At 40.9% G+C, this 20,658-nt stretch overlaps 1 protein-coding gene across 1 annotated transcript in view; it reads left to right on the forward strand.

Moving 5' to 3' along the window:
- STAT4 (signal transducer and activator of transcription 4) overlaps positions 1 to 14,446 on the forward strand; it is a 53,398-nt gene extending 38,952 nt beyond the window's left edge. The window contains exons 14-23 of the mRNA XM_067549002.1: positions 4,352 to 4,435; positions 5,301 to 5,399; positions 6,995 to 7,130; positions 9,044 to 9,087; positions 10,117 to 10,211; positions 10,680 to 10,816; positions 10,926 to 11,117; positions 12,187 to 12,253; positions 13,014 to 13,122; positions 14,350 to 14,446. Of these exons, the coding sequence (XP_067405103.1) occupies positions 4,352 to 4,435; positions 5,301 to 5,399; positions 6,995 to 7,130; positions 9,044 to 9,087; positions 10,117 to 10,211; positions 10,680 to 10,816; positions 10,926 to 11,117; positions 12,187 to 12,253; positions 13,014 to 13,122; positions 14,350 to 14,376 (990 nt within the window). The 3' untranslated portion in view covers positions 14,377 to 14,446. The remainder of the gene's footprint in view (positions 1 to 4,351; positions 4,436 to 5,300; positions 5,400 to 6,994; positions 7,131 to 9,043; positions 9,088 to 10,116; positions 10,212 to 10,679; positions 10,817 to 10,925; positions 11,118 to 12,186; positions 12,254 to 13,013; positions 13,123 to 14,349) is intronic.
- The last annotated feature ends 6,212 nt before the right edge of the window (positions 14,447 to 20,658 follow it).

Raw genomic sequence — 20,658 nt, forward strand, 5'->3', positions numbered from 1 at the left:
TCAGTCTGTGCACATCTTGTTAAGTTTGGATTTAGTAATAGATGCTGTATGCCTCTGTACTGGGATTAGTACAATTCAAATATTAATAAATGATCTGGGAAAAGGGGTAAATAGTAAGGTGGCAAAATTTCCAGATCAGATACTCAAGATAGTTAAGTCCAAAGCTGACTGTGAGGAGTTATAAAGTGATCTCACAAAACTGGGTGATTGGGCAACAAAATGGCAGATGAAATTCAGTGTTGACAAATGCAAAGTAATGCACATTGGAAAACATAATCCCAAATATACATATAAAACGCTGGGTTCTAAATTAGCCGTTACACAAGACCTAAGGGTCATCAAATGAAATTAATAGGCAGCAGGTTTAAAACGAACAAAATGAAGTATTTCTTCACACAACGCTCAGTTAACCTGTGAAACTCTTTGGCAGAGGATGTTATGGAGGCCAACATTATAACAGGGTTCAAAAAAGAAGTAGATACATTCATGAAGTATAGGTCCATCGATGGCTATTAGTCAGGATAGGGAGGGATGCAAAACTATGCTCTGAAGTGTCTAGCCTCTGTTTGCCAGAAGCTGGGAATGGGCGACAGGGGCTGGATCACTTGATGATTACCTGTTCTGTTCATTCCCTCTGAAACACCTGGCATTGGCCACTGTTGGAAGACCCCCCAGTGTCCAAAATTCATGAATCAGGCCCCAAAGAATGATATGAGATTTTTAAAAATCTAATTATTTTTTAAATAATGTCTGGGGGTTTTTTACTTGCTTTCTGGTTTGTTAGCCTTTTAGGTTTATATTTTCCAAATCCTCTATATGCAGGAAGATTCGCAACATTCATAACCACCACCCAAAAAAAAAAAAAAAAAAAAGTAAGAGGAGAGTCTGACATGATCAGGAACGGCGACTATAAGCAAAACAGAAACACCAAATACTACTAGATTCACAATAAAATTGTGAGCATCTGAGGGGTATGGGCTGGATGGAAGATAGGGGCTGGAAAAAGGCTGTCTTTGTGTAGCAGTCTGTTTGGTAAATGGTATAATACCCCAAATGCAGTTACAGCTGCTCTGAACAGCTTCATACCCTCAGATCATCCTTTTCCACCATCTGAAGGAGTCGCTGCCAGCATATGGGGAAGCCAGTGGTAGCAAGAGCTTCTTGTGCTCCCGGAGGACAAGAAACAGCACAGAGACAGAGTGATGCTACATGTGATTTGGCCTGTCTGCTACTTTTGTTCTGACTCCTCTGTGTGGCTTTTCTGGCCATGCCACAAAATTTACCAGCTTTCTCTGTATTGCTACTGCCCCCCACGTTCTGAGGGGATAGTACAAGCATATTGGTGGCAACCTCCAGATCTTCAATTCTTTTCTGCTTGATACTCCCCATCACTGCAGGCAGGGGGAGACTCTGACTTTCAGTAGAATTATTGGAGCTATGTAGCTAGTTTGGAGTGTTTAAGCAAAAATGTCGGTGGATCCCTGCATGCAGTGACAGATGTCAAACTTCTACCAACTTCTGCTTTTTTACAAGCACAGAAATCGCTCTCCAAGTATGTCTGTGGTTGCAGTTTTCAGAGCTACACTTCAAAACATACAGGGTCAGTGTTCTAGCCCTGTACTGGGAATTAATCATGTTTAGTTAACAGATGGAGACAGCTGTCATGTTCCAGGCTGCAACTGCAATTGAAAAAATATGCCAAGGCTCTATAAAGGAGCAGGATTAATCCTTCTCATTCTGAAATGAGATAGCATAGGTATCGTGCTTGGTTGTTATAGCTTTGTTGTTTGTGCCACACTGCTGCCGGCTCCAGGTTCTGAGGAAATGAGAAGGAATAGGTGTGTAGTAGCTAGAATGGGCAAATAAAATCTCTTTGGGGTAAAGTAGAGAAGTCAGTTGCTTTTGAAAATCCCACTAGGCAGCTATTTGCATCTTTAGGTGCCTGAATACCTTAAAAATCTGGTCCAGGACAGAGACAGTTTTTTACTTTACTAGGCAAAACTTCCATTCCAGTTAAGTGTCCATGAAAGCCTATTGATCAGAAGGCTCTGCAGCTGTGGTTAATGCCAGCATTTCTCAACCTTTTAAGTAGCAAGTACCCCCTAATTTCTGAAAATTTTAATAAGTACCCCAACACTCAATTTTCCACTCTGAGAAATACAATCTTTTTCCCCTTTACTGCTGGACGACTGTATTTCTCGTAAAGCAGGAGAGTTCTGAGTTCTGCAGTGCTGTGTGGCTGTGGCAGATCACAAAACTCCCTGCTGTTTTCCCCTCCTTCCTTTTCCCCTTCCTCCATATAGGAGCAAAGGTCAATGCCAGCCAATCACTATGGTCTGATGGCGGGGTCACGTGGTGTTCTCCTCACACAGGTGGGAATTTGTGAGGTATGAGCAGGCACTAGCGGCCCACCAGAGTGGATAGAAACACTCCTCATGGCCGTCCCTAGGAGGCTGCAGGCCTGGGGCAAATCACAGTGTAGACTCCTCTTAAGAGTTTTATACTGGTAAAATCTGTGGCTGTCATAGCTGTCGATTGACAAGTAAGCCTGCAGGTAGAGCCCAGCTGCAGGACCGGGCAAACCGCTGGGTTCTGCATCTGGCTTTCTGGGCACCGGGCTTTGAGCCGGAGAGGGGAGCTGCCACCTGGGCAAGTTGCAGGCAGCTGCTGCCTGGCTGCCAGCCCAGGAGATGGGCAACTGCCACCTGCTCTGAGCTAGGACGGAGGAGGCTTCCGTGCAGGCTGGGACCCGGGGATGTGGGCAGGCGGCAGGCAGCTGCTGCCCATCTTCAAGCCAGGGCATGGGAGGCTGTCTCGGCTCAGAGCCAGGGCATGGGCGGCAGCCACCTATCTGTAAGCCCAGCTCACAGGGTGCAGGAGGCTGCTGCTGGGCTCCCACCTGGGAGCTGGGACCAGGCGGGACATAGGCGGCTACCACCCAAGCTGGCGGCTGCCACCTGGTGTCCCAAGAAGCCAGTGGTTGCCGCCCAGCTTCCCAGGACTGAGGTGGCTGCCGTCTACCTCCCAGCTAAGAGGTGGGACCGGGCAGGAAGCCGGCAGCTGCCACCCGCCTTCCGCAGAAGCCGGTGGCTGCCGCCCGCCTCTCTTCACTGGGTTTTTCGCTGCGTACCCCCTGTCTGTGTCTCATGTACCCCCAGGGGTACGCATACCACAGGTTGAGAAACTATGGTTTATGGCACACTGGCAGGAAGTCACTTTTTAATCAAAGCTTAACTTAGAAGGTGAACTGCAAAACCAATAAACTTGTGCCTTTCATGGCTTTTGATGATGCATAAAGTTGATATCATACATTTGGCATTTTGTCTCACTTTTGGTTGTAAAAAAATGGTCCTTTTATTATTGAGCATTATATTAGGAATGGCAGGATTTGGTAGTTTCAGGAGGGGAACTTTGACCTGATAGGAGGTGAAAACCTGAGCTGCAGCTCCCAACTGTGCTAGATTGTGATCTGCTCTTGCAGGCATGTGCAAGGGAAAGCAAAGGCATGGAAAGAGACTTTCCTCACGTGGTCTGTGCCAAGATAATTATAAATACTCTCTATAAGCAGGGACTTGACCTTAACCTCTCCAGAGAACAAATCAACTGGAAAGGATTGAAAAGGAGGCAGGTTTCTGGCCCAGCTCTCCTTCCCCCAACAGAGCAGGTCCAGCACACTAGAAAGCAAGATACACCATCCCTATGGATAGTATAGAGCAATGCATGCACACATAACCCATGTGCATTGAGCAGCCATGGGAGAGTTTATGTCTGAAACACTATCTCTTCCTGTGCTGCTACTGATGCAGGAGGGCCCCCATGCAGGTCTTTGGCAATTTGCACAATCTAGCCCTACACATGGAGGACTTGTTGGGCAGCAGGAAAGCTAATTGTGCTGCTGCGCAAGTTAATCCCTCCTGGGATGTTGTGTTCCCAGTTCTCTAAAGATGGACAGAGTCCTCTGGGAAATAAGAATCTGTTTTACATTAAAATTGTCAATCACAAAAGAAGTTTTTTTTTAAAAATGTTTGAGGCCACCTTTATCATGCAAAAAGCACAGTTCCTTTTGTTCCTTTTATAATTCATCTTTAAAAAGGCAATAATACATTTAAAAGGTTCTTTTAACAATATTTTCTTAGCTTCTTCAGTTTTGGACAGAGTTTAAGGTCAGGGGCTCTGCTTTTTTATTTATTTATTAACATCCACGATTTTCCAGTGGCTCTGCTTATATCGCCAATGGGCATATTTTCTTTCAATGTTACGTTCTCTGCAAGGTTTGGTTATAGTCAAGCTGCCAAAAACAGTTTTAAATGCCAGCTTTGTTCACAGTTTTCTATCCTGTTTGCTCCCTCAGGGCCCTCAGATAGTAACTGAAGAGCTGCACTCCATCAGCTTTGAAACACAGGTCTCCCTGTATGGCCTGACTATAGATTTGGAAGTGAGTGTTTTCACTGTTTTTGTGTGGGGAGAGTAAGAAATTATTTGTCCTCAAACCAAATTAAAATCTGTTAATAACAAGGGTTTGAGAATTCTTGGATAGAAGATGTACATAGTTTTACAGTAACTTTTGAGTCCTCCTGTTAAGAAACACTTATTCTGTTTTTAACTCTAATTGGCTACGCACACTTCACTCGATGTTTTGCTAAACAAAGTATTTAGTACCCAGTCCTGCCTCCAATGAATTCAGTGACAAAATTCCCATCGAGTTCAATAAAAGCAAGATTGGGATGCTCTGAGGAGCAGCACAGCATGCTGTTTTGAGAATGATGTGATATGGCAAGAGAAAGTTTTAGGGGCCCAGGATATACATGACTGCAGATTCACCACTTGTGGAAATCCTAGTGTGGCTGACATGAACCCTAAAGGTTTCCAGCAGTGCTAGGGATACCATAGATCCCCTTCCTGCCAGACAGATGTCTGGCTGTTGACAGCTGCGCTTTTTGTGCAGCTCTTTCATACAGCTACTAAGGCAGCCCCTAAGCCATAGCCAGCCACATGGGTCAGTGTGGAGTCCAGCACAGATAGCTGAGCCTTGAGAGTCAGCACCTGAAATCCTGAACATTCGCTTTGGGGGCCCATCCCCTGGGATACAGACCAACCAGCAACAGTTAACCAGCAACAGGACCCCAGCAGATCTCTGCCTCCAGAAATATGCCAGTAGAGGAGGTGATATTGAGACTGCTGCAGTTTCTAATACTACAAAACTAGGATGCTAATATTTTTTAAACTGTGCTAGAAGACAAACGCATTCCCCAATGTTTGCCTCCTGTGCAACATTCTAACATTCAAATCTTTTTCACCAGACTAGCTCGTTGCCTGTAGTGATGATTTCCAATGTCAGTCAATTACCTAATGCTTGGGCTTCTATTATTTGGTACAACTTGTTGTCAAAGGATCCTCAGGTAGGTCTTCCAATCCCAAATATTAATTTATTTATATTTCAAGTTCCCATTTATCCATTTGTCAAAACAAATGTGTCAAAACAGAAAGATTTTTTCCCAGATCTGATACTTCTAGTAAAACTGGCCTTTTTGTCTGCATACACATTATATACTACAAATTAGCTGTAATCACATTTATAATAATATGATTACATTTATGTAGAGGATTGAATAGGGATATGGTGCCTTTTTTACCTCCAGATTGTTAGTTCAAATGTCAGATAGGTCTGTATTAAATGAAAACTGTTACCATTTGACTGCTGGGTTTTGGCCTATGTGAAATGACTAATGGGCAGCTTCAGATCTATTTATTATTTATTTGTATTATCATAGCCCCAAGCATGGAGCAGGACCCCACTGTGGTAGGCACTGTACATAGTTCTTAGTAGACACATCTCAACATCACAGAGCCAACGTTCTCAACTGACATTAAACATGAGCACCTTGTTGGTAGTCCTGGGAGAGAGACCAATGATTGAAAGGGTAATTAAATCTACAAGCCCGTTCCCTCTCTTGACAGGGTTTCTCTGCAACAGGACTGGGGCAAATTGAATGGCTGTACTTGGAAGTCTTGTACTCCTGCTTCTTGCTCTGTTCCTAATTTGCGAGTATATGAAACACTTTAGATGATTGCATTGTACTAAATCCTGTCAACCTATACCATTCACAAGTATCAACTTCACTTATAAAATTATCCATGGCTGTGATTAATGTATATTTACATGTTATATGTAAAAGATATACCATTATTCAGATTAATAATTCATTGTAATACATAACTCATCTTCAACATAGTCTGTTAAATTGGATACATGTTTCTGTACTGTATTAAATACAGTTTTCCACACTTATTTCACAGGAGTTAGTGCTTTTATTAAGTTAGAACATTAGTAAGTGGACTGGTACCACCTGCTAGTAACCCCAACTTCAGGGGAAGGATTATTACTTCACAGTCTGGGAGAGGTTCAGTACAGATTGCTAATTTAGTCACATCAATTACCTCTGCCAGTGTGACTTCTTCTAGATTGTGGAATAGCCCTAATAGTAGTTCTAAATGAGAAACTCCTCTAGTTTTTCAGTTAGGGATTAGCAGTTGCCTGTAGATGTTGTGAGGAGAGAGAATGCAAGAAAGCAAGTGTCAAAATGCCAAGAAGAATTAACAGGCCAAGTGACAATCCACCTAGCTATCCATTTTAACCCAAGCAAAACTCTTAACATAAGTCTTTTGAGTATGGTCATTAGTCTGTTCTAGATTAAAGGATTCAAATTAAAAAAAACCCTGACATTAACCAGTCCATAAAAAGAATTTAACAACATCTTGCTATACAGGGTGTCTAATGGTTTAGTTAATAGAGTTGGCACACTGTAGTTGTTTACTCCAGATGGAAATTGCCTTCTGAGAACACCTGCTCTTATTGGTCAGCTTTCAATAGTTATTGATAGTCTCAGAAGAAAATGCTGCTAAGGTGCATCTGACTTCCTTTTTGCAGTGTGGTGCTTCTAATGTTTTTAAGTATGGCTCGCAATGCATAAACAAAGCATTAATTCTATTGCAGAACCTGGCTTTCTTTAGCAATCCTCCTGCTATCTCAGTGAGTCAGCTCTTGGAAGTATTGAGCTGGCAGTTTTCATCTTATGTTGGTCGTGGACTCAATTCTGAGCAGCTCAATATGTTGGCAGAGAAACTTGTTGGTAAGAACCATAAAACTATGAAAGTTATTCAATTTCCATTTACTTCTAAATATTAAACATGACAGGCCAAACTCTTCCCACTTGCAGGTTAGAGGTCAGAATTTGTGTCTAAAATATCCTCCTTTTCTACCTCCAAACCTGCTCCCACATTGTTCAGTAGTTCTAAATCAATTTGTAAACACAGAGTTTGCATTCTTTCCCTTTGTGCTCTCGTGCTGGTGATGCCACTTTTCAGTAACACAACCACCTCCAGCACTCAGCGCAGCAATGCCAATTGTCTGTTAATATTTTGAAGTAAAAAGCTATGTTTCACCTTACTCATGACAAAAGCTGTCTCAGCTTGTGAACTTTCAGACTGTAAGCAAAAGGGTATCATTGTTGCAACAAACTGGTAAGCTTTATTAAAGAACCTATTATGAAATGAAAGGGCAGTCTTGGTCTTTTAAAAAAAATACCTTTTTTCTTCTGGGTTATATTTCCTGAAGGCAAAGAGGAATCACTCCTGCTCAGCTGATGATGGAGAAGGGAGCTCCTGTATGGACAGGAAGTGGGTGTATATAGTTAAGTCATAATAAGCTTCCAGCAGCAGGATGATTTCAACCCACCTGTCCTTTAGAAGGGGCTTTCAGGCTTTTGAGAAGGCCTCAACAGAGAGTTATCTGTGGTTAAGAGGTGGAAAGGCTGTTCTTTCTAATGTCAGTCAGGAAGTATTGATTGGAGTGATTTCACTTTTTGATGAAGGGAGGGCAGAAAAGATGTTGACAGACCACAGGGGGTTCCTATAGCTGGATTTTAGTTTTGGGGCAGGCTGAAGTGGGGAGGATACTTCTGGGGTGCAGCAAAAGAGGATTAAGGTAGCTGCTAATGATTTGGGGAAAGCTACTTCTCAGAAGGATTGGGAGGGGAGGGGAGGGTAATTTTCCTAGAGGAATGAAACCACTTTGCTTGGTGGCTTGCTGTAGAGGAGGAGGGGACTTCCAGACTAGAGCATGATGGTGGTGCAGGCTGAAGAGCGGTGTAGTTGTGCATACCCAATGTGCATGTAGTCAGCCTCTTCCAGGGCTGGATTCCAGAGCTGCAACCAAATTAATAAAATTTGGGGGGTGAGACCAAGCGTTAGAATGCAAAAGACCTGCTGCCACAACAAGGGGAATCATGAGTACAATAGAAAACAACTGAGGGAAGGACATGTTTGCATTCCTCCCTCCCCCCCCCCCCCCATGGTTGTGCCTATACCTAGGTCCTCCTACTGCAAGATTGGCAGACTAAAAGATTTCCCCTCCCAGCTCTAACCTCCACCCCAAACCTTTCAAGTGATCTAGCTAGTAACTGGATGAATGTCTGGTACTTGGTGCAATTTTCTGGTGCCATTCTTTGTCTAGACAAGATCTCCCTCCTCAGTCATCTGGGTAACTAGAAGAAAAAAAAAGTTAGGATGAGGTTGGTTTTATTTCACAGGAGAATCAGCACTCCTTATTTAGACATGAAAGATTTAAAACAATATGTTTTATATGACTATAACTACATGTGAAGTGATGTTACTCTACAGGTGCTAGGTATTTATTTTCTACCAGCATTTACAGGTAGGAATGTATGTATCATAAAAGATTTTTCTTATTAGAACTTTGAACAGAAAAGTTCCAGTTAGAGCAAAGCCCCTGAGCAGCAAACTCAGATAAAAAGTGAAACTGTGTGTAAAGTGATAGAGAACAAAAGTTCCAAATTGCTACAAAGCATTGATGTAATGTTTAAATTGCAGGTCCACCTGTAGAGAAACTCTAATTGTAGAGATGTTATTCTGTTAAATGTCATGACAATGTAAATGCTTTTATATTAAAATATCACAGATTAACTTATTTCAGGCACTTCAGACAAATGGACTCATATTTCTTTTTAAATTTTAGGGCAACAAGTTAGTTACAATGATTATCAACTGTCCTGGGCAAAGTTCTGCAAGGTATGATTGTGAAAAAAAATTAGAATGTTCTTTTTCCTTTGAGTGCCTGCATGTGGGCCTAATTCTGCCCCATTGACATCACTGACAATCCTCCCACTTGTCATTTATGAGATCAGGACTGGCCCCATCCTGAGCTGCCCTGTGTCAAGATTTCCAGGCCTAGCACACTTAAATTAATTCTAAAATTCTACTTAATGGAAAGAACTAACAAGGACCCTAATGGTTAAATCTGGCTGGGAGGCATTCATGCCCTAAACCACAGTTGGTCAACATTTACTCCACAAAATGACCTGTCCTGAAGTTGTTGAAACTAAACTTTTTTTTTTTTAAATAAAAGACATTTTAATGGTGATGCAGTTTAAGTTGGCACATTCAGGTCATTTCCAGAACATTAATGGCTTGACCATTAGTCAGTAGTTTTGTCTGAATGTTCTTTGACCATTCTAAGTAGCTTACAACTGACTTAAGAAAACATAATCACTTATGGGAGCCATACCCTAAATGTTTTTTTAAAAGTTAAATTATTCCAAATGTTCATTTGTGAACTAAAAGAAAGATACTTTAAGAACTGATTTACTGGAAGTCAATATATCTAAATACTTTAGGCAGAATCTGACAAAAATACTGAGTATGGAAAGTAAATCCAATACATTTATATTAAAGATGCATTATTTAAAATATATTTGTAATATCTGAAGATTCTTGGAAGGAAATAGCTGTGTGCTGTGCTCTCAAACTGTAGTTTCATAGTGATGAAGAAATGATATAGACGTGAATTATTCTAAAGAAAGAGCATAAAGTGAAGCACTTTCTCTAAAAATCTTGAAAAGCAAATCATCTAGATAGCTAGTTTGTTTTTACACAAGAATGTAAGATTTGAATTGCTGATTTGAATACATTTCTCTACCATTTTGACATAAATAGAAACTTGAACTATTCCTTTGAAACTGACAGGTACATGCAGCATTGATATTGTGTTAAAGATCCAGTTGAAATTATCTTTTTATTGTTTGTTCATTTTACCAATAGGAACATTTACCCGGAAAGTCATTTACCTTTTGGGTATGGCTCGAAGCAATACTGGACCTAATTAAAAAACACATTCTTCCTCTTTGGATTGATGGGTGAGCAATATACTGTCAACTGTTGATTAATTTAACATGCTTATCTCATTTGTCCATTTTCTTTATTAAGTCTACATTCAGCATTACAGAAAAGAATTTCCAAAGGCTTAAAAATCTCCAAGTTTGCCATATTTTTTGCAATTATTTGTAGCATGAAGAAAAATCTATTGAAACTATTCAAAGTGGATTTTAGATTTCTCCTTTATGGACTCAGTTAGTTTACAGGCAAGTAATATGATAAATTTTGTCATGCTCCACACTATGGTGGGCCCAGGGCTGTGTTCCTGTGCAAATAAAACTCCCACTAACTTTATGTGGAGCCTTTGTGAAGTCTATAGCAGTGGGCCCTATAAAACCAACCTTTTACCTTGATTGGCACTTCTATATAAAAGTTGGACAAATGAATGCCACAGAATGGATGCTGTAGTTACCCTGTAAGTAAAACATGATTTTCGGTTAAACTTGCAGGTATATAATGGGATTTGTGAGCAAGGAGAAAGAACGAATTTTGCTCAAGGACAAAATGCCTGGAACATTTTTATTAAGGTTTAGTGAAAGCAACCTGGGAGGAATCACCTTTACCTGGGTGGACCAGTCAGAAACTGGTAAGTGCAGTTTAAAAGTGTAAAATTCTAGGCACCCTAAACCACTAATGACAGGTGAAATGTGTAGCTGATTATGACTATTGATCTATTTGCCTTTGTGTTTTTACAGGAGAAGTAAGGTTCCATTCAGTGGAACCCTATAATAAAGGTCGTTTAACTGCACTGCCATTTGCTGACATTTTGCGGGATTATAAAGTTATTTTGGCAGACAATGTTCCTGAAAACCCACTGAAATATCTGTATCCAGACATTCCCAAAGATAAAGCCTTTAGCAAATACTACAGCTGTCAGCCAAATGAAGGTTGGGCTCTATAATCTATACTTATCCTTTCTGAAAAGTAACATTAAATTCAGATGACAATCAAACAATTTTTTTTCTTAGGAAAACAAATGTTTACTTGTAAAAACATACCTCATTTTATAGAATGCCTTTATAAGAACTGTACTTGTTTCCTGGTGCACCCCATGTGCCTATTGTTTCCACCTGTTGTCTCTTGTCATATACTTAGATTGTAAGATCTTTGGAGCAAGAGCTGTCTTTTTGTTGTGTGATTGTGTGGTACCAAGCATAGTTGTACCCTACTCTATGATATGTAGGTGCTACAGCAATACAAATAATAAATAACAATGACACTTAGATATACAGAAGCTAAGAAACATCTCTGTGAAAGCAGTCATATAATACGAAGTTATGCAATTTATTATTCACAAAAACATATTTCCTTTCAAATTACATTTCTTTGCCCATGTTTCAGTTCTTTATGTCTATTTACAAGACCACTTGTCTTCTTCCATAATTATGTAGCAGTGTCACTTGCTGTTTCTGCAATTCCAAAAACCTCTCACTTGAAAGACAGGGGACGTAATATTGTCCAAACAGGTGATGAAAATAATTTATACTTCCAGAGGCAGACAAGCAGCAGTTCCTATGCAATATATATATTGACTAAAATTGCCAGTGTAGTCAGGATTAATAATGAATGAACACAGTCCTATTTTGTCCCCTCAGAAAAGGTTTCAATTAAAGGCAGTTAAAGGTTTCAGTTAAATGCAAATGTTTGCAGGATTGGGTTCTAAGGGCTCAGACCTCCAAAGACTTGAGCTCATAACTATATGTATTTAAGTAATCCTTGTGACTTCAAAGGAACGTCTTATGTGAGTTCAGTTATGTGTGAAAGTCCGTGCAGATTCAAGCCCTGTCTTGTTGCCCATGTTCTTGTTGCTCATTTATGATTCAATAAAGAGTTATGTTTCTTTTTCAATACATTATGCTCTGCAACTTTTAAAATATTTGTGTTAAATCTCAGTAAATAATAAGCGTAGAAACTGTAGGGCACATTTTTTATTTCCCTAATGTTGATTCTTTTTAGTCTCAAGACCTACAGAAGGAGGGGTCAAAGGTTATGTCCCTGCTGTATTTATCCCAATCTCCAAAATGTGAGTAATCTAAGAGCTGTTTTACACTTTGGATGTTATTCATTAAGTCTGTGTACCTCCCTCCTCCTCCTCACAGTTTCTTTGATTCTGATTTTTTTCTGTGGAAATACCTGGTGATAGCAACACAAAGATATGGGCCCCAATTCTGTGGTCTGGCAAAGGACAGCTCAGTGTAAGGCTGGGGAATAAGTAAAGAGGGCTTTAAACCACGTTTTGCTCCCCCAATCCTGATGCTGTCTAGACGTCAGGAGGGTATGCAGAATAAATTAGAGCAGCCTTTAGGCTCCTCTAATGTATACCGGCTTTTAATGTCCTCCAGAAACTCTTATGGCAGCTGGGTTTCACTCTTTATCTGATTACAGCTCTTGCTTTGAGTGGCCAGAAGTTGGTGTAGGAGCAGCTATGCAGTTCTAGATCATAGGAAAGTCCTCCTATTCAGGCAGAATTAACATTTAATAGGTTTATGGCACCTTTGTGCTCCTAAAGTAGCACAAAGTATCCAATATGTTTTTGTGTGTGTGCCTGCAGCTATACCTTTTACAGATATGCTCATTGATTTTGTTGGCTAATAGGACATTAGCATGCAGTTGGCTCCTTTACAGGCTACTTTCTGCTAAATCAATGTTACCCAAATACAGGCCTGTCGTGGAATGATTATTTCCATGCTGCATCCCTCATTGATGCATTAAGTTGCAAAGGGATTTCTTCCCATTATTTCCGAATTATCTTAGTTATTTATTTTTGTTTGTGTTTCTTTTAGCCTATATGATTCCACAGATCCACATTCTCCATCAGATCTTCTTCCCATGTCTCCAAGTGTTTATGCTGTGCTGAGAGAACACCTGAGTCCCACAGTAATTGAAACTGCTGTATGTTGCAAGTTTTTTTATTCATAATTTACTACTAAGCAAATGGGGATCTATTATGTAGAGAATAAAGAGTTACCAATGGAGAGAAAGGCTTCTTGTGTAGTGCAAAAAGGTGAGAGTACAGCTGTAGCCATTAAAAAGTCAGCACTTGCCTTCAGTTACCATACCGTGATCTGGGAGATAGTCAGTTCTTTCCTGTTCTAAATGCAGTAGAATTCTGCAGTATGGCAGGAAATGTTGTTTTTTTCATGGTTGCCACTGTGCTATAAACTTTGTATCTTAGAACATTGCAATGCAAGGATCTCCAAATTCTATACACACATTAAATTAATCTTCAACACCCATAACTGTATGTAAGTATTATCCAATTTTACAGATAACACAAAAGGTTTGATTCATCCCATGCCATGCATTTTGTGTAGTTGCCATTTCTGATTTACAGATACTTTGCACTAATGAAAATGACCATCCCAGCCGCATGGTGTAGGTGGGTCTGTCTCAGAGATATTAAAGGTGAACTGAAATGTCTTAACTAACCAAACACAAAACATTCATTAGAAGTCCATGACTAGAATTAAAAGTTACATTACATATTCATTTGATTATTTTAAACTCATTTTCCCTTTTACTAGCCTGCTAAGAAAAAACTGCAGGCAGCTCAATCTCATAAATTGCACCCAGAGCAGGACAGGTTCTTATATTTCTTACCCTGGTGTAAATATTTGGGGACAGAACCTGAGCTGGTGTAATTTGAAGCTCTCCCATCAGCATAGTAGCAGCTTCACTAAAGAGCTACAGCAGCACAGCTGCAGTTGTGACAGCTCGGCATGTGGCAAGCTCAGGTTACTTACATCACAGTGCACTATGGAATTTTTAGTGTGCACTACTAGAGTCCATGTGGCAAGTTAGTGCACAGCAAGCTAGTGTGCTGTAGATTGACACCTCGGCTTGCCACACACTAAGTCACTATGTAGACAAGCCCCTAGTTTCTCCAGAGTGGGTGTGGGTGTGCATAGTCTGGGTCTGGACCTAAGCTACCAGACAGGGTCTCTTTAAGAGGCTAGGATGGGAAGCCATTGTGTAAATCAGGACTTTCTTAGTTTGCACTGTGATTATGTATTTGGCACTGGAAATAATTTGAGCAAACTGTGACTTGTTTGGGTTTTTTTTTTTTAAATGTACAGCAATAATTGCCTTAAAGCTGATCTTTTCATTGCTCTCTTCCAGTTGAGTTCTCCATATTCAGCTGACTGAAATTCAGACATCATGAACAACAACAAAGAAGCCAAAATACACTTTATAAAATGAAAGTTTAAAAAAAGAAGTTGTTTCTGCAGCTTTGTAAATAAGTTTCCTGGAAGCCAGAACGATGTTCTTCTTGGCCTAACTGTATTTTCAAATGCATGTAAATCAGGAGTCTCCCCAGTGAAGTCCACAGAGTCACAAGTACCAGAGGCATCACTTGGGGCCTGGCACTGAAGTCCTCCCTCAAGGGAGTATTACCTCTGAACTCAGTGGGCCCAATCCTTCCGTGGTTTGCAACGCCATTGACTTCAGTGGAGTTACGCTGCTTATGGGAATAAGGACTTCAGGGTCGCTGTAAATAGGACTTACTGTAGGATGGAGATGTTCTGCTCATGAAACATTTTGAAAGCAAACCTTTAGAATAACTAAAGCAATTTAAGATGTGTTCAGAAAATCAGGATTTATGCTGTACATATCGTGTTCTGTTTTTATAATGTCTATTTCTTTGGCTTTTATTTTAAATCAAAGGTTCTCATCCATCCTTTCATTACACTGATTAACCCTGTAGGTGCCAGGAGTCAGCTTTTCCTGTCATGAACTGATTTCAGCACAAAGGGACAGATTTTATCTCTCTACCGTAAAATCCATGGAAGAGAAGAGGGGAGAGAAGGGGATAATGGGAATAGAAGAGTTCTCTAGAACAGTGGTTCTCAATCAGGGGCATGTGTACCCCTAGAAGTTCTTAGAGGCCTTCTAGGAGGTACATCAGTTCATCTAGATATTTGTCTAGTTTCACAACAGGGTACACAAATAGCACTAGCGAAATCTGTACAAACTAAAATATCATACAGACAATTATTTATACTGCTCTGTATACTATACACTGAAATGTTGGTACAATGTTGATATACCAATTGATTTATTTTATAATTATATGGTAAATGAGAAAGTAAGCAATTTTTCAGTTATCGTGTGCTGTGACACTTTTGTATTTTTATGTCTGATTTTGTAAGCAGATAGTTCAAATGAGGTGAAACTTGAGCTACAAAAGATAAATCAGCCTCCTGAAAGGGGTACATTAGTCTGGAAAGATTGAGAACCACTGCTCTAGAAACTCCAGAGGCACTAAACCTCAAAGATCACTAAATCTCTGTGCCTCCATTCCACGTCTGTAAAGCAGGGTTAATAAAATCTCCCTGGCTTGCAGGACAGTTGTGAATGTAAATGTATTCATGGTTGTGAGGCACTATGATGAGTAGTACAGAAAAGCCGATAAAGAAAGAAAACAGCCCTTATTCAATGCAGGGTTAGTTGGTGTGCCATAATCGAGGCCTTAGGGACACATTCTGAATGATAAAAAGAAGACCAAAGAACTGCTTCGTTTGCTGAGTACTGTCCAACATATGCCTAGTTACACTGCAAAGTTACAAAGAGCCAAATGACCTCAGATACAGATGTAAATAAGCAGAGTAACCGGTTCTTAAAATAAAAGGTAATTTGCCTTTTTAAAGCAGCAGTGTTAGTATTAGTCATGATAGTCTGTCTTTTCTCAGAATTACCCATGACAAATTGTTTATTAAAATAACTTAAACGCTGACAATTTACAAAAAATAGGTATCCAAGTTCTGTCTGTGAAGTATGCAATCCTCAGCACACTTAAGTATGCAAGCAAAATATGCGTTTGGACAAGGTAGTGGTTTTTAGTATATGTGAATATTTAAAAAAAAAAATAAAAAAGCATGCTTGTGCTTTTGCACAGCAGGCACTTATTTTATTGGTACAACTTTGGCCTGGCCTATACTAAAAAATTAGGTCAGCTTAACTATGTCGGTCATGGGTATGAAAAATCCACACTGTGAGTGGTGGTGTTAAGCTGATCTAAGTCCTCGTGTAGACAGTGCTATGTCAATGGAAGAATTCTTCTGTCAACCTAACTACTGCCTCTTGGGGAGGTTTATTACCTATGCCAACTGGAGAACCCATCTCATCTGTATAGGTAGCATCTACAGTGAAGCGTTACAACAACACAGCTGTGCCACTGGAGTATTTTAAGTGTAGAAAAGTCCTTAGGCACCTGAGATGAAATCATGGCCCCACTGAAGACAATGAGAGATTCATTATTGAATTCAGCGGGGCCAGGATTTCACACCTACTCCCTCCCTTCCCCCCAAACAAATGACCCTCAACATTTACCATACATTTTGTTTGTTTGTTTGGAGGAGCCTAATGTATCTTACTGAGGCCTTTTGTGGGACATCCCTGGCAACTCTAACATTTAAGTAGATAATGTAGCTGGAACCTGAAAGTAAAATGATACCAACGTCCTAATTTAGATGGACCTGTTTTAGCACTTAGCCTAATAGCTTGGCTAATAGCTCATAGTGCTATAACATTAAATTGAAAAGGAGTGTTCCAGAAAAATCTTAGGATTCCTGCTCCCCTGGGAGAGTCAGGATATCACAAAGACAGACTCCAGAGGAGTGAAGGTCAGTGCGCACAGCCTCTATGAACACCTCCAACTAGCATTATAGGAAACCACTGAGACAGAGATGTAAGATAGGAATAGACGGTTAGAAAGAAAATAAGTGGGGCAAACTGGTGGTGCACAATGTTGTAGGGAGTCCAGATGTTCCCCATTAGTATTGCCCTCAATTGTAAATTGTTATGAAAGCAAGTGGAGGGAGTGTCCCAATGATCTAATTCACATGGCATCTCCTTGCTGCATAAATAGAGTATGTTTAAAATAAATGAATTCATTTTTAGCTGTCTAATCTGCATGACTTATAGTTAGTCAGGGGGATGTAGTCAAACATTGAAAAACCAATTATCATAAGTAATTCTTCAGAAACATAATGGCACAGATCTGATATTAAACAGTGTACATAGTTTCATAATCTCTGTAATTTATACATGGCTGATATAAATAAAAATAGGTTTTGTTCTGCTGTTGGATTCTTAGGCTTGTGGGATTTTTAAGGATAGGATTAAAATGGAGACACTCAGTTTCCTCCTTTGTTCCTGAGTCTGAACCACCAGTGTGAACTGAGACATTTAAAGAGGCAAACACCAAATTCATCCAGCATCGGCTACCACACAATTTTTAAATCTATTATAATGCTTCTAAAACAAACAAAAAACCCTCTACATACAGGACATACTTGACCATGTAAACTGCCTAGAAGACTGTGTTAACCTCAGTGGTGTCCCATATCTTAACTCAGCTCTGGCTAATTGGAAACAAAAGGCTAATAATGGTCAGAAAAAACAGATTTGAAAGAATAAGACCTTCTTGGAACACAGATTATTATTCCCCCCTCCCCAGGTTGATTCAGTCATTTATACTAACGAGACATAAAGTGAATATTTTACAGTTCTTTGTGTGGGGATAGGAATCATATATGGCATTTGTCAAGTTTGACAGTTCCCTTTAAACAAATTCCATAAATGACCAAGCTTTAGATTTTGATTGAAACACTCACTGTAATAAAGTAGAGCTTAGTTTACTGGCTATACTGAATACTGTTTTGAAAGAACACAACTCATTTTGTACTTCTAGGTCTTGAATCTCCTCCACTTTAACTTAGTGAGAATTTTGTGTTTATTTCTATGGAAGCAGAATCAGGACTTGATTGGGGTGAAGTGAAATGAATTTGTTTAAAGGGGCGCACTCATGGTAAAAATTATTTTTTTAAAATGTCTTTGCCTGTTACAAACACTTTAGCTTATAAATATGGGAAAATAAAGTTATTTTTTACTCCTTGTGCTATTTTATTTATGATTTGCATTTCTCTCAGCCTGAACACGAATAGATTCCCATGTTACTTTTGCTTTTAATCAGTTTCTATTCAGTTTCACTATCAGGTTCCCATCCATTAACAAAGGCTTGCAATCCAAGCATTGCAAAACTACTGTGAATGCTTATTTGTTAAAATTTCTATTAGAATTTATAAAAAAATATTAATGGGAACATGTCTGTTGGGCTTAAAAATACTTCCTCCTATCCCCAACACTTTAAATTTGAGGTCAAACTTAATATCATAGTGGCCCTTTGAGACTTTTTACATATACTTGAATGTAAGTGTCCTTCAGCCACTGCAAGTTAACTGCACTGTAGTTATAGTATTTGTTACAGCATTGTTGTGGTAAATAATTAGCAGCTACCAGTTCAATTCTACATATCTTGAGAATTACATAGTAGGTACAGTAGGCTTATTTTTGTAACCCTTTGTATTTAAATATTTTGCACCTGCAGTCAGATAGAGAAGTTTGAATTAGTTTCACCAATATTTATACAGGATAAATCAGATGGCAAAATGTTATAATTTTTTCTTGTTCTTCAAGTGCTTGCTCATGTCCATTCCATGTTAGGTGTATGTGTGCCACGTGAACCGGTACCAGAGATTTTTCCCTCAGTGGTACCCATAGGGCTGGCTCTAGTGCCTTCTGGGGTTGTGTGCCAGTATAAGGGGAGCTGCCAGCCCCTATCCTCTCAGTTCCTTCTTACCGCCAGTGAGGGTTGCTGGAACGACTTTCTTGCACTTGCAAGTCTTCTTCAGCGGTTTTCATTATTTTCCAGTGTATCTAGTTTGTTAGTTATACGTAGTTGTCGTTTTAGAGTTAGTAGTGATTGTAGATAGAGGTCCCAACCAGGGATATTGTCCCAGGGATGGGACATACCCCGATCCCTGGGCTTCAAGCCATGCGTGACCTGCAATAAGCCCAGGCTCATGAGTGACCCCCATTCAAGCTGCCTAAAGTGCCTTGGGTGAAGCTCACATCAAAGACAAGTGTAAAATCTGCAGGGGCTTTATACTGCACAAAAACAACACACTGGGAGAGGGAATGAGGCGAGACCTATGGTGAGCCACTTCTCTGTAACTGCAGTTGGCGGCAGCATAGCCTCTCAGGACTCTGAGCCCAGCCTAGGACCTACCACCGACTCCCGAGAGCGGTTGGGACACCTGGCACCTGAGAGTTCCCTTGATACTGGAGGCGTTCCAGGCAGCTAACGACCCGACGCCACCTATGCCCTGAGACCCCATAACAACTAGGGTTACTGGGGAAGGGAGCACAAGGACTATTGGCCCCTTCCATAGTGTTGGCAGGTGCGGTGCTGTCCAGAGAGAAACTGGCCATGAGACCCCCCCACCGGTCCCCGGCCTTGCAGGACTGATCTTCAGATCCCCGGCGTCAGTCCCCTCAAAACAGATGTAAGGCAGACATGGGAACAGCCCCACTATGGTCCACAAGGGAGGAATCCTCATTGGATCCGAAGGGGAATCCATCCCCCTGTCAAGGGGGCATTGATACCCGGCCTATGCATGAGACTTTGGTGCAGGATCAGCCACCAGCGCTTCCTACCGGTCATTCTTTGATGGTGTCAGAGAAGCGGGCCGTAGCGTCATCCCAGCTGGCACCAGACCCTGATTCAAGCTCCGACCCTGGTGTCGATACTCCGGCAGTTGCCCCAGTGGGAGCTTGCCCCTCCCCCAGTGCTAGCCTCCTCATCCTCCCTGGATGAGGCAGATGTGGGTCCAGCTAACTGCTGCCAATGGAGGACTTTAGGGTTCACCAAGAGCTCCTTACACGGGTCGGCACAAACCTGGGGTTGGAGGGATTGGATTACTGCCTGCATCCGAACTTGATACAATCAAGCAAAGGTCCCACCTCTGGCTATCGTGACAGCTCATTCAACAAGAGCACAGGCATCATCAGCAGCGTTCTTAGCGCAGATACCAATCCAGGACATCTGCAGGGCCGCGACTTGGTCATCGATCCATACCTTTGCGTCCCACTACTCTATCACTCAACAGGCCTGTGACATCAGTTTTGGGAGAGCTGTGTTGCAATCAGCATGTCCAAGAACTCCTAACCTACCTCCAGGGGCACTGCTTGTGAGTCATCTAACACCAAATGGACATGTGCAAGCACTTAAAGAAGAAAAAACAGTTACTAACCTTTTGTAACTGTTCGAGATTTGTTGCTCATGTCCATTCCATGATCCACCCTTCTACTCCTCTGTCAGAATTTCCGGCAAGAAGGACCTGAGCAGGCAGGGAACCAGTGATGGCCCTTATATTGGCGCATATGCATGCAACCCCAGGTGGCACTAGAGCCGGTCCTACTGATACCACTGAGGGAAAAATCTCTGACACTAGTGCATGTGGCGTGCACATACCTAACATGGAATGGACGTGGGCAACAGATCTCGAAGGACAACAGTTATGAAAGGTTACTAATAGTTTTTTTCTCTGCTTTAGTAAATATATTATGACCATACACAGGTCTGAG

The sequence above is a fragment of the Emydura macquarii genome, unplaced genomic scaffold (genome assembly GCF_026122565.2).
Source record: "Emydura macquarii macquarii isolate MOO-44397 ecotype Brisbane River unplaced genomic scaffold, CSIRO-AGI_Emac_v2 contig_1253, whole genome shotgun sequence".
In the NCBI taxonomy this organism is placed as follows: Eukaryota; Metazoa; Chordata; order Testudines; family Chelidae; genus Emydura; species Emydura macquarii.